The sequence below is a fragment of the Myxine glutinosa genome, chromosome 10, assembly GCF_964187855.1.
Source record: "Myxine glutinosa chromosome 10, kmMyxGlut1.1, whole genome shotgun sequence".
Taxonomy (NCBI): Eukaryota; Metazoa; Chordata; class Myxini; order Myxiniformes; family Myxinidae; genus Myxine; species Myxine glutinosa.
In genome coordinates, this window is record NC_136270.1 from 73,303,909 (window position 1) to 73,317,328 (window position 13,420).

The 13,420-nt window shown below is 44.9% G+C and overlaps 1 protein-coding gene across 4 annotated transcripts in view; it reads left to right on the plus strand.

The window, feature by feature from the left end:
- Nucleotides 1-12,491, plus strand: part of LOC137434099 (supervillin) — a 203,458-nt gene extending 190,967 nt beyond the window's left edge. For all 4 annotated transcript variants that reach the window (XM_078785767.1, XM_078785769.1, XM_078785768.1 and 1 more), the window contains 9 exons: nucleotides 1,127-1,284; nucleotides 1,550-1,649; nucleotides 2,175-2,382; nucleotides 3,004-3,137; nucleotides 3,266-3,421; nucleotides 6,277-6,420; nucleotides 6,577-6,692; nucleotides 10,761-10,919; nucleotides 11,492-12,491. In XM_078785767.1, coding sequence (XP_078641893.1) covers nucleotides 1,127-1,284; nucleotides 1,550-1,649; nucleotides 2,175-2,382; nucleotides 3,004-3,137; nucleotides 3,266-3,421; nucleotides 6,277-6,420; nucleotides 6,577-6,692; nucleotides 10,761-10,919; nucleotides 11,492-11,578 — 1,262 coding nt within the window. In that variant the 3' untranslated portion in view covers nucleotides 11,579-12,491. The remainder of the gene's footprint in view (nucleotides 1-1,126; nucleotides 1,285-1,549; nucleotides 1,650-2,174; nucleotides 2,383-3,003; nucleotides 3,138-3,265; nucleotides 3,422-6,276; nucleotides 6,421-6,576; nucleotides 6,693-10,760; nucleotides 10,920-11,491) is intronic.
- The last annotated feature ends 929 nt before the right edge of the window (nucleotides 12,492-13,420 follow it).

Below are 13,420 nucleotides of genomic sequence, written 5' to 3' on the forward strand. Positions count from 1 at the left end.
TTTTTCGGTCAAAAGGCCAAAGGTCAACTCGAGTTCAATCTTCCAAAATCGTCAATTTTCATCTGAAAAACTGCCAATTTTCATCTGAAAAACTGCCAATTTTCATCTGATTGACTTTGGGAATTGAACAGCATTTCCACATCGAGTCACTAAATTGGAAAACCAACTACTTTTTAGGTCAAAAGGCCAAAGGTCAACTCAAGTTCAAACTTCCAAAATCATCAATTTTCATCTGAAAAACTGCCAATTTTCATCGGATTGACTTGAAAATTGAACCGCATTTGCACATTGTCACTAAAGAGGGAAACTAACTATTTTGAGGTCAAAAGGTCAAAGGTCAACTTGAGGTCAAACTTGAAAAATCATCAATTTTCATCCGATTGACTTGAAAATAGAACATCATTTGCATAGTGCCTCATTGAATTGGGAAACCAACTATTTTGAGGTCAAAGGTCAACTCAAGGTGAAACTTCTAAAATCATCAATTTTCATCTGAAAAATCGTCACTTTTCATCCTATTGACCTGAGGTTTGATCAAGATTGTCAATTTTAATCTTTATGAAATGGACAATTTTCTGGATCAATGGCAACCCTTTTTGGGGAGGGGGTGTATTTTGCAAGTATCGTGCTCTGCATGATGTCTTCTTTTTTGTTTGTCTGTCTGTCTGTGAACAAAATATCTCAAAGAAGTAGTGGACGGATTCGGACAAATTTGGCAGCGAGGTAGCGTATGTAACAAGGACGAAATAAGATTTTGGTGAACATCCGAATTCGGATCCGCTAGTAGAATTTTGAAGTGATTCTTCACCATTGGGAGATGGGGCCAGAAATTATAAACAGCAGGATATCCCAAAAAGTTATGGATGGATTTGGACGAAACTTGTTGGACAGGTTGTGTGTGTGACAAGGAAGAATCGATTCAATTTTGGTGATGACCTGGATCCAGATCCAGCTCGTATGATTTATTAAAAGATTCCTCACCATTGAGTGATATGGCCAACCAGGCGGAGATATGCTCTAGTTTATGCTGAGAAGCGTAGTTCATCCTGGTGGAGCTGAACCCTTGGTTAATGAAGCCATTTGGCAATGCTTTTAGTTTGACTTCCTCCGTTTCACGTGTTCTCAGTGGGAAAACGTTCCAAAGGACGTGATGAGTCGCGTTCGATGACCACCGGCAGAGAACGATGTGCATTATTCTTCTGGCAAGGCCGACGGGCGAGCGCGAATGAAAAAGGAGCGTCTGCTCTCATGACTGTGGAACTCGACCAGGAGAAGGGGCCACAGGTAAGGCCTATTGTGGAAGAGTGGATGGAAAAGCAAGTTTGAGATGAAGAGGAAGTTGAGGTGTAATTGGCATAGCAATCTGAGTTATTGGTTCTTGGTGTGACAGAGAACGTGTTGAAGCATAATATTTATCCACCGCACGCTTTTCCTCGTCCATGTGGGCAGCAAATTCCACGAGTCTTTTTTGCGGGGGCTTGGGCAGGAGTTTACTACTGTACGTTCCCCACACTCACTTTTATATTCATCTTCTGTGCTCTTCCTGTAGGTGCCAGTGCAGCAGGGGAAGGAATCGCCATGTTTTTTACAATTGTTCCAGGGTGCGATGCTTGTTCATTTGCACCAGAGGGAAGAGCACAAACAGCCAGGTAAAGTTTCCCAGCATGTTGGACTCACATTCTGAAGCATCTTTATTTTCCAGACATTGAAGAACCATCTGCAACTTGTGAAGAAAATGGAAGATTTTTTTGTGTGTCGAGAGCCCCCCTCACTTCTTCCCATCCTCCTCGATATTTTCTGCCTCTTCCTCTGCTCACCTCTTCTATTCTCGCTGGGTTTTCTTTCACTGTATTCTACCCTCCCCTTCCTTTTTCTTTATTTTATTTTTCTCAAGTTATCCTCGAATACCTTTGTCGTTCTTGATATGTACATGGGTGTGGGCCTTGGCTGATGTATTGTATGTGTTAATAAAAGGAGTTTGAGTTTGCAGGTTGGTTGGCGAAGGCTAGAAACCAGAAGTAGGAAGTAAACTATCCTTAATGTGCATTGCAATGTAAAATCCATTGTAGTGCTCTTGATGTGTTCCAAACCATGGTAAATTAGCCACAAGTCGAATGCAATGAATGAAACAAAATGAAATTTATTTTCGCTTTTTCTTCTTTGTGTGCCTGCAGACAAGCGGCAGCTTTATTGCTCACGTGGTGAGGTGCCCATTGAGGCCTACCTTGTTGAAGTTCCATGCCAGGCAAGCAGTTTGCGCTCGCATGCATCTTTTGTCCTGCTTGACAAACCAGGCCAAACCCTGTATCTCTGGCATGGCTGCCGCACTTCCATCTCGAGCAGGGAAGCTGCTAAGCATTCAGCAAGGAAGCTTCAGCAAAGGCAAGTTCCGCCTTTTGTTGTTTTTCTAAATATTAATTTTTCTCTACATGATCGACCACGAATTGAAGAAATACCTTTGACCTGCTTACAAATGTCACTTGAAAAATCGTTGTGCCTGGTGCACCTGTATAAAAAGCCCTGGTAGATAGATGTCTGTGCTTGCCCCGATTGTTCTCATCCCCAATCCTCCACCCTCACACTTCCTTCCCAAGTGAATTTTAGTTGATGACCTGTTGGATTGAATTTACAATGGTATACATGAGTAGCGTAGTCTTAATGAGCCGAATGGCCTCCTGCGCCGAAGCTCCTTTTGTGCACTTCACCAATGGTTTGGCTATCGGTGGTGTACTGTTAATCCCTACACTACCTAGCACACGAACATCCTGGTATGTTCACAAGCAGACATCTTAACCGACAAACCGGACTACACACAGAACTTATTACAGGTAGATTCCCTATCGCGACAGTCGAAGCATGTTACCTATTCAGATCTACCTGGCTCTAGATATTCCTTTACCCTACCTACATAACAATATGATCTTACAATCCGTTATTTTTAATGGCTGCATACAATTACAAGCACTTTTTAAAAAGTCGACTTTGCTACTTGTGATTTCACAGGTGTTACTCTGACTGCGGACTAGAACCATGCCTCAACCCAGCACTAGAGAGAGTGGAGGAGGGGAAGGAGCCACCAGAATTCTGGGAAGCGGTTGGAGGAAGAGATCGAAATGCATACCACTCGCTCCTGAAAGGTTTGAGCAAAAGCTTGTGGTTGCTTACACAGGATTTAGCATTAATCATACCAATTTATAGTGCTCCCACCTCCCTGACGTGTTCTCATTTATAATCGTCATTGTCCAATTTTCATGTTCCTGCTCAGAGCCGAGAAAAGAAGAGAACACCCTCCGGTTGTTTCAGCTGAGCAGTACCTCGGGAGATTTCCATGCTGCCGAATGCGTATGTCTGACTCGCTCGCCAGGTGTGCCCACTCTGTTGCCTTTCCTGCAAGACGACCTCTATGGTGCCACCCAGCCTGGTGAGACAGCGTCAATTTGCTGATGTTTGTCATTTTTCCAGGCTTGCCTCACACTGCTGTTGAGAAGGCCTGCATCTCTTTCCTCGCGTCCCAGTACAAAAAATATATAATAAAAATAAACGGAATTGCCAGGAGGATATATGGCACGATGATAGAATCTACGAATAATGCCACATATCCTATGAATTGCTTGGACGATACGTGGCATTCAAAAATGTATATTCTTTTCCCCGTATTTCATAAAGTGTCATTTCAAAAGTTTAATGTATGACTTTGTCATGCAGAACTTCCCATGGCTTATGTCGCCGTGCCGAGAAGTTATGCCAACATCCCTTGCTAGGTAGCAGTAATGCACAGGTACGACAGAGCATTGAACCGAGGTCCAGCGCAAGCAAGATTATGTGATACAGAGTGCATGTGAAGACCCACCGACCAATGGGACTTTGCATGCCACGGCCGTCGATGATTACTAAGCTGCTATCTATCGCTTGCTAAACCGCTGGAGGAACTGCATCAAACTTGAGAATCGATTTGTAGAATCTTGGAGGACACTGCTTTTAGCTCTGCCACTCATGATCTTTGTACATTTTATAATCGTGTTCAATAGTCATAGATGACTTATTTGAAATTACCTTCATCAGGTGCATGCTTGGTCTTGACACCTTCCAAGAAAAGTATTGAAGTCTCATGTTCAGATTCCATGACATCTTTCTGGACGTCCATGTCTTTGGGTCAATACTCTAAACTATGAATGCCTTGCATATCTATGACTGCGATGGTGGGGTCGGGTGGGCGGCTTCATCACTGGCGAGCTGCATCCTAGTAGTAAGAAACTGTAGAAATTTGTGACACACCTAGCAAGCTGCATTCACAAGTGATTCCTGGTGACGTGTACATTTCCAAGATGTTTCTGAGTTATTTTTGGAGAAAACAATTCAACATTCTTGGAAGAGTGAGGCAACAGGGTAGAAGACAACACACCGACAATGTGACAGTGGAACCACATGTGGACACAAGGAGATAGACCAACAGCAGGAGAGAGAAGAAGAGAGACGAGGGAAGAAGGAATTGAAGGAACCTGCTTGTAGATGAACACTAGTTGCTCAAAACTGTTATTTCACTTATGTCTGTCTTGTCTGTCTTGTCTGTCTGTGGGCAGGGTATCTCAAAAGGTTGTGAATGGATTCGGCCAAAATTTGGTGGACATGTTGGGTGTGTGACGAGAAAGAATTGATTAGATTTTGGTGAAGATCCGGATCCAGATATGATCCGGCCTATCAGTGGGATGCCAAATGTTCAGCCTGGCTGAGGATTGTGCTCGACCGAGTGCCCGTTCTTTGTTTTTGTAAGTCATTTTGGTGGATTCCACGCAAGTTACCGCAGGCAGGTTGGTGGTCTTTCTCTCTTCCACCAACTCCTCTCTGGCCTTGCTCCCCCAGCTCTGTCTGTGCTCTGTCCCCCAAATATTCCTTCAGGTCGTACAAGATCTGCCAGCAATCCTCTTAAGGTGAAACTGCCAAAAAACAAAACTCTGCTCACCTTCACTCCTTCATTCCTCTTTTCTCCCGCCTCTGAAACAAACTCCCTCACACTCTTCAATCCCACTCCTCCCTCCCGGTCTTCAAAACAGCTGTTCACCACCATCTTCCCCCATCCGAAACCTTGATCTTTTCTACCCCCGTTAATACATTCCAAATCTACCTCCTTCAAATTCGGTTTTCTTTCCTGAAATGGGGACCGCAAGGCTAACCCCCGCTCTAGCAGGGAAAATGGCCTTAAAATGCATGTTGTTGTTTGATGTTGTTGTTTCCTGAAAGTCCCTGTAGTGTCCATCTTGTTTATCCCGTGTACCCAGCCCCAGCCCTCTCCCTTTCACAGATCTCCCGATGTCCCTGTGTCTCTACTGTTGATGTACTTCCCTCTTTCTCTCCCTCTTGTCTCCCGCTCCGTTTATTATATGTTATATTGTTAGCTCTTACACGAGCCTCGACTTGGCATACCAAAAAAAAAGATGAAGTAAAGTAGGGAAGGATTAATGATAAAGATCATTGCTGGAGATGGAGGATGGCCTTGAGGTGGTAGTGCACTGCCAATTTGAATCTCTGAAGGGTGGAGTGGGAGAAGTATTTTTTTATTTTTGTGTATTTGCATTTTTTTATTTTTGTGTATTTGCATTTTTTTATTTTTTTTATAACTTGATGGAGAACTGTAAGCAGACACGAAACACTGATGAGTAGGGTAAATGTGTAAAAGTGCAGGTAGACAGGAAAGGAAGATCGGTGAAAATATCAAAGATTGACAACAGGAATAGAGAAGATGAGAGGTGGTGATGGCTTGCCATTTAACTTGAAGAGATGAACATGATCGGACAGATTCATGGAGGTAATTCCACAGTCGAGAGAAGTGGGAGACGGAGTGGAGGTGAGCCCTTAGCTTGGATTTAGGATTTTTTTTTTTTTTAATACAAGATCGAGGCTCGTCTAAGAGCTAACATCAATCACAAAAACAACAAACGGACACACAAAACATACAATAAAGGGAGCGGGAGACAAGATGGGGAGAGATTAGGGGGTTGTGGGACGAGACCAGAGATGAGGTCTCCTTGTCTGTTTCCACTGTGCCGCCACCACTATGTGAGGTTATTTGAGCAGGTAATAAGAGATGACTAAGACTTTTTTTTCCCTCTAGTTCTGCTGTTTTATTGTTGGCTCAATGAGACTGATATGATCAAATGATTCCAAGAAAGGATTTTAATATACCCTTGGAAAACTATGCAAGACCTCAAAACTTCTCTCCCGCATAGTGCTTCAGGACAGGCTTTAAGTCGATCCTTTCATTTATTCCCCTTTCTCCAGCATTGTTCCTGCTGGTGGATTCGGACATTGTGTTCATATGGCAGGGCTGGTGGCCCGAGGAAGAGGCCTGCCGTGGCTCCGAGAGGATCCGTTGGGAGGCAGACCGCACCCAAGCCCTCGAGATAGCCTTGAAACTGAGCCAAGGTTTGTGTCACCTGAAAGATATTAGGCACAAATTATGCGAATAAATCCGTAACGATGTCCCATATGATGATTTTGAATTCAACTTTGTAAGAGAGTGATGTGCAGCTCGGAGCAACATGGTACATTTGAGTGTGATTGTTTATTATTGGAATGTAGAAGGATGTTTCCAGCGCTCAGCTTTTCTGGTCCATGCCGGTGCTGAACCTCTGACCTTTACGAACCTGTTCCCGTTCTGGGAAGCCCACATTGAAGCAGAGTCCGCAGCACGAGCGGTGAGTAAAAGCACCATTATTGATGCGTTGCTTCTTTAGCATAAGAATGGTGAAAAAGGGGTCGTACAAAAAACGATTTCCATATCAGGAATTTCCACTTGTCCAAGCATGTTGGCACCACGGAGTGTCCTTTTGTTCAAGTTCAACATTTCTCATTCACGACGTGATTCGGAGAATGGTTATTTTTGTTCTTGTGAAATCGCATTATATGGGTTTGTATATTCTTGTCAAGAGCTTGCCTCATTGATTTCATCCTATAAATGCCTCATACCAGTGATGTTCCCTTCAAATGAGAACTGTTCTCTTCATTAATACTCCTTTCAGATACATTAATTCCATTATTCTTGAAGTATGTTTGTTCATCTCTCTGGAAACCTTAGAACAAGAATACTGTGCATGAATTGTCAGAGTCGCACGAAGGCTATTTGCAAACTGGTGTATAGGCGCATCAATAATGATTGGCACTGCACACCAAGGTGATGATTGACGGTGTGCAGCAGGGCAATGATTAGCACTATGCACCAGGGAGACGATTGGCATTGTGCACCAAGTCGATGATTGATGCTGCGTGCCTGGGTGCTGATTAGGTTTGAGCACCTGGTTGAAGATCGGGGCTGAGTGCCTGGGCACCGATTGGCAGTGCACACATGGGCGCCAGCCGATTGAGATTGCGCGAGCCTGGGCGCTGGCTGATTGGGGTTGCGCGAGCCTGGGCGCTGCCTGATTGGGGTTGCGTGAGCCTGGGCGCTGGCTGATTGGGGTTGTGCGAGCCTGGACGCTGGCTGAGTGAGGTTGCATGAGCCAATTGGGGTTGTGCGAGCGGGGCGCTGGCTGATTGGGGTTGTGTGAGCCTGGGCGCTGGCTGATTGGGGTTGTGTGAGCCTGGGCGCTGGCTGATTGGGGTTGCGCGAGTCTGGGCGCCGGCTGATTGGGGTTGCGTGAGCCTGGGCACTGGTTGATTGGGGTTGCGCGAGCCTGGGCGCTGGCTGATTGGGGTTGTGTGAGCCTGGGCGCTGGCTGATTGGGGTTGCGCGAGCCTGGGCACTGGCTGATTGGGGTTGTGTGAGCTTTGGCGCTGGCTGGTTGGGGTTGTGTGAGCCTGGGTGCTGGCTGATTGGGGTTGTGTGAGCCTGGGCGCTGGCTGATTGGGGTTGTGTGAGCCTGGGCGCTGGCTGATTGGGGTTGCGCGAGCCTTGGCGCTGGCTGATTGGGGTTGTGTGAGCCTGGGTGCTGGCTGATTGGGGTTGTGTGAGCCTGGGCGCTGGCTGATTGGTGTTGTGTGAGCCTGGGCGCTGGCTGATTGGGGTTGTGTGAGCCTGGGCGCTGGCTGATTGGGGTTGTGAGCCTGGGCGCTGGCTGATTGGGGTTGTGTGAGCCTGGGCGCCAGCTGAGTGAGGTTGCATGAGCCAATTGGGGTTGTGCGAGCATGGGCACTGGCTGATTGGGGTTGTGCAAGCCTGGGCGCTGGCTGATTGTGTTTATGTGAGCCTGGGCGCCAGCAGAGTGAGGTTGCACGAGTCGATTGGGGTTGCATGAGCCAATTGGGGTTGCACGAGCCTGGGCGCCAGCTGAGTGAGGTTGCATGAGCCAATTGGGGTTGTGCGAGCCTGGGTGCCAGCCGTTTGGGGGTGCACTGGCGTGGCCCTCAGCCGGTTGGGGGTGCTTGAGCTTCGGCCTCGACTGGGTTTACGCCGATTGGCATTGTGCACGGCGGGGACACTGATCCAATTGTTTTTCCTATTTATTTTTCTCTGCTTCCAACAATTACACATTCCATTCCTTAATTTCTGCACCAATCCTTTTCAAGTTTAGAACGTTGGTACCATGGTTCAGTACATCCAGAATGCTTTTTTTCAATTACTATTTTTTATTTATTTCGGTGCATCCCCCCTCATTCCGATTTTAATGGCTCATACCTGCAATACTAAAGAAATCGCATGTTTTGCCTTTGCTATCGTCCTGTTTTTAAGTGTAGAAAAAAATTTCTAACTCTTATCCTTCACCATGGCTCCAACCATTATACGTATTTGAGTCGAGATGAGATTTGGCCGGAAGGTGATTTCAATCGCATCCTGTGGGGATGTGGAGAAACATTTAGCTTCGAGTCGTTTTGGGTCAAAGGGGTCATTCCATGCAGGGGTCAAATATAAAAAATGGTCACTAAATTAAGGTTTGGCCTGGCCAGCCTTCGTATTTAAACCAATCCAGACAAGACTTGGCACAAACACACCTTTCCACAGCTCATTCAGACTAAAGCAGGTAAAAATTGGTCTGGTGTCTACCTTTCCATTTCACAAGGGTCAAACTTGATAGGGGAGGGGCGATGTGGTTGCATTGATTGCAATGGCTTGTGTAAGCCTGTGATTCGAATTGTGAGCTCACAATTCGTTCATTGTCGCTCTCCACATTCCGCAAGTGGCAGCGAGCATTATCTGTGGGTGATTTAATAGGTATTTGATGCATTATTTCATGGAATGATTTATCTGCCAGGATATATACAGTAGAGGTAGCACACTTTATCTTTGATCTGTGTATTCAAGGTTTGAATCCCAACCCAGCAATAAACTGTCACCTACATGGAGTTTCACATTCTGTGCGGGGCATCACTGCATGTGCCGTCCCTCGGATGGACGTTGAGATGTGCGTCCTGTCTGCCAGCATTAGTTGGTGAATGTTCAATGTCTCCCTGGGTCCTTCACAAAGAGTAGGTGAGTTATCGCCAACACCGTGAACAAATTACAAATCCCTGCTCCGTACAACGCCACTGCGTCAGCAGCACCTCTGTGATGATGTAACCAGCGGGCTGAATTTACACTGACCTGATATATTGATACTTTCTCTGAAGAGGTAAAGGCAAACCACCTGGTGTAACCCTTGCCATGGTGCAGCTTTGGCAGCAGAGTACCTGCCTTGAGTATGACATCACAGAGAGAGATCAAATTATTACCCTGTGTGCGGTACAAAAAGAGGGATGAAGCAATTGATTCACACTGTCTGCCTGTCCTGCAGTCAGGCAAAATTGAAAATAATTCCATACAGGAAACTTACTGTTTTAAACACGTCATAAAAGACCCAAAAACAGGCACGGAGAACTAATGCAACGTGTTAAATGAGGTGGTGTAAAAGACGCTGCATCAACGGCGGTAAACTTCTGAATTTTTTTCCTGCAGCTTTTTGGAACCTTTTAATTTATTTCAATTGCATTATACTTCAACACTATAGAACACAAATCGCCTCGTTTGGACTTCCAAAAGCTCCAGTTTAGCAGGACGTGTATAAAATGTTCCGCCATTTTGACCAATCCAATATGTTTTGGGAAACATCGAGATTCAGACAAAATTGTGACTCGGAGCAAATCTAGATAGTGCTCGCAAATGCAAAGCAAGAGTTTAAAAGATCCTTATCACGTCCTTTTTGACAAGACTGTGCTGGGTAAGGTGTTCTATGAACTCAACAGTTTAATCATAATCATGCGTTGAGTTAATTATTAAATAATTCTACTCTTGCACATAGACGCTCAATCAAGGCTGAAAAGTGAGTTGTAAGCATTTCAAAATAATGTACAACACATGGATTGGTGATTAATTAATGAACACTTTTGCTGTTGGTTCCCCTCTCCTGTTTCTTCTGGCCTGTCATGTCCTGATCAATTGTGTACCAGCTCTTCTACGAGCCTCGACTGTGTATACAAAAAAACGTTCCTTGTGTTTGATCAATCACGCACAACCTGTGCATTCAATATATTTGGTCTTGGCTATTTTGAACTCTTACATTTGAGATCAGAAATGTAATGTCTGTGTTCGCTTGATATATGGTAGGTTTCTGTAGAACTTGTGTTTCAAGGTTAAAAATTCTAAAATTGTTGCTCACTCTTAAAGGTGGTGATAAAACTTGCCCACATTGTGGATACCACCACTAATACAACTTTGGATCACCCGAGCAATGTTGTTGCATCTTCTCAATAAACATCCATTTGTCCTCAGAATAGTGGATTTGTGAACATTTTTATTGTCTCCTATTCTGGTGACGTTCACAAGTTGTAATCTCAAGGTTTGCGCGTTATTCTAGGCCGGAGTCAAAATACCCGGATTGCCGAAGCCCATACAGGAGGTACTGGGACAGTTGCAGCAGGCTCGTTACTCCTTGCAGGACCTGCGCACGAGGCCCCTTCCTGCGGGTGTTGATCCTCTCCGTCTCGAGGCTTACCTGTCCGATCGGGACTTTCAGGTGAACTGGCAAAAAGGATGTAACGTAAATCTATGACGACCAAAAGCTTAAGTGTGTTTTATTTTCTATTGGTTTGATTTTGTTGCACAATAAATGGAAATTATGGAGGAATTCTCAAGCATCACCATGTTCCACCATCAGGTTTCTCCTGCTGGCCCCCTGAATCCAAGCGAAAGGTTATTTTCCAATCAACCATAGCTGCCGTTAAGTTTCACTTTGTGGAATTTATGGATGGAATTTAATGAAGATGGCCCAGGAATGTGGAATTTATTGGTTCATGGTTTGGCATTCACCGTTTCTGTATTGTCTGCTACAGGCCTCACATCTGTGTGGAGCACAGATGCCTCGCTAGCATAAAATTGTTTTTAGTTTTTGTCCATCTTTTCTTCCTTCCTTCCTAATCTCCATTACAAATGTTTAATGTACATCCTTGTCTGGTTCGCGTTTGAGCGAAATACAAAAGTAAATAACCAATGCAGCAATTACGGCCTTGTGTGGCTTCTCACTTCCACGTTGACTTTTGTACCTCACCTCCCTTTCTAATGTTTATGTTGCTCATATTGGGTGAACAGGAGGCACTGTGCATGACACGTGAGGTGTTTGCGGTACTTCCTCCATGGCGACAGCTCGTACTCAAGAAGAACGCTGCCCTTTACTGACGGTGCCAACTTTGCGACGACACGAGGTTAGGAGTAGAGCCATCATGAGAATCGGCCTTGTAGCTTCAACACACCTCTGCATCCTGCCAATCTGCAAACTCGGACCCACACTGCTAAACCAAGGGTTTTATACACTTTGCCCTCTGTATTGCACAATTGGACGAGTTTTACATTTGGGATTATTTTTCCTCATGGTTTTTAACGCCGCCGTGCTGGATGCTTCTCTGTACCAAATGCTGCCTTTAAATGACGACTTTGAACAGGAACTCATTGCCTCCTGCTTGGGCAGATGGGCCCTAAGTGATTATTGTTGTGTGCGGCTACTTGTGAAGAGGCCCTGTACCCCTAGCATTCTTTTGGGCTGCCACTGACCAAGCAAGCTTGATCTTGTACGGTATCGGAGAGCCAGCCGTGCTCACAGGCTGCACACGCAGAGAAATCCTCACATGAATCGCAGCCTAGGTCTTCTCACAGTGGCCTACAGGCAAGCTGTCACCTCTCTCAACCGACCTTACAACACGGAGTGCCTTTTCACCATAGCGCAACACCGACCTCCATCCCTCCGTCGATCACACACAATGTTTATGCTTTGGCTTGCAAGGCCTTCATTTTTGCCACAACTGTGTGTGTCTGTATTGCGTGGCAACGGAACTCGGACATATCCCTTGCCAAAGCAACCTGAGCAGAGTTTACATTGGTTTCGTAACCACTTTGCTATCTTAACCGATGGAAGTCCTTCTGGTGTTCTTAACCTTGTTCAAGACACTTTTTTTTTAAATTAGCCTCTTTAATACTATTGCCAATTATGATCTCGCCATGTTTACTGCTGTATTGAGCAGTGTAAAAGTATCGGTCTGCGTTAGTAAATAAATGGGAGAGTTGCTCAATAAATGAAACACACTTTGCATGAAAACACCGTTTCGCTCATGCTCTATATTTGAGTAAAGTTTCTGAGCCTTGCAGTATTTAAGAACAACAGCAAGTTGCTTGTACCTGCATGGGATTCTAAACAGGGTAGGGATGGCGATGACGAAAATGCAAAAGGCGTCTTGTCATCGAGACAGCAAGCTGGAAGCATCAATCCCCATTTCTTGCCTCATCTGGTGCATCTTAAATGCTCTAATGGTAGCAAGGGCCTCCATTTAAAACTTATAGATTTATAGCTTTTTCGATCCTCGAGTCAAAGTCAGTGACGAATTGCAAATTCATAGTAGGATGATGTGGAACAATGTGTACAATTGTCATCCTAGTCACTGCACTGTCATGTGTTTGCAATTATTTGGCATTTTCCAACCAATCAGATTCTTGCTCTGACCAGTTGTGCTTAATACAATTTGCCTTCTTTTCTCAACCACGGAAAAATATCTTCGTTTCATTTTGTGGTCACTTTTGTATAAAATGTAATGATGCAACGTGATGTCATAAGTTGTGTGACGGCAGTCTATTGGACCACATTTTTTTCCTTTGAACATTTACCTCGGCGTTACCTTTTTCCTGGATTCCCCATGAACATGTGAAGTCTGTAGCAATTTTTATTGTACACCGTTCCTTTCCTATTCCATTTCCAAGCGCTGCATGACATCATCCGGGCACCGAAGGGGGCCCGGTGATGACGCGCGCTGAAAGGGAGTACTCAGTTTTCACTCCGGTTGTTTGTTTGTCCGGGCGATATCTCAGCTATTCTTTGAGCTAGGAAGCTGAAATTTGGACACAATTGTGCGCACGTGCTTTGGCAAAAACAGTATTTTTTATATTTTGATTTATCAATTAATTGATGAATTACTTATCGATTAATTAAGTATATTTATTTCCTTTCTCTTCTGGGCAACATCTCAGGCACCT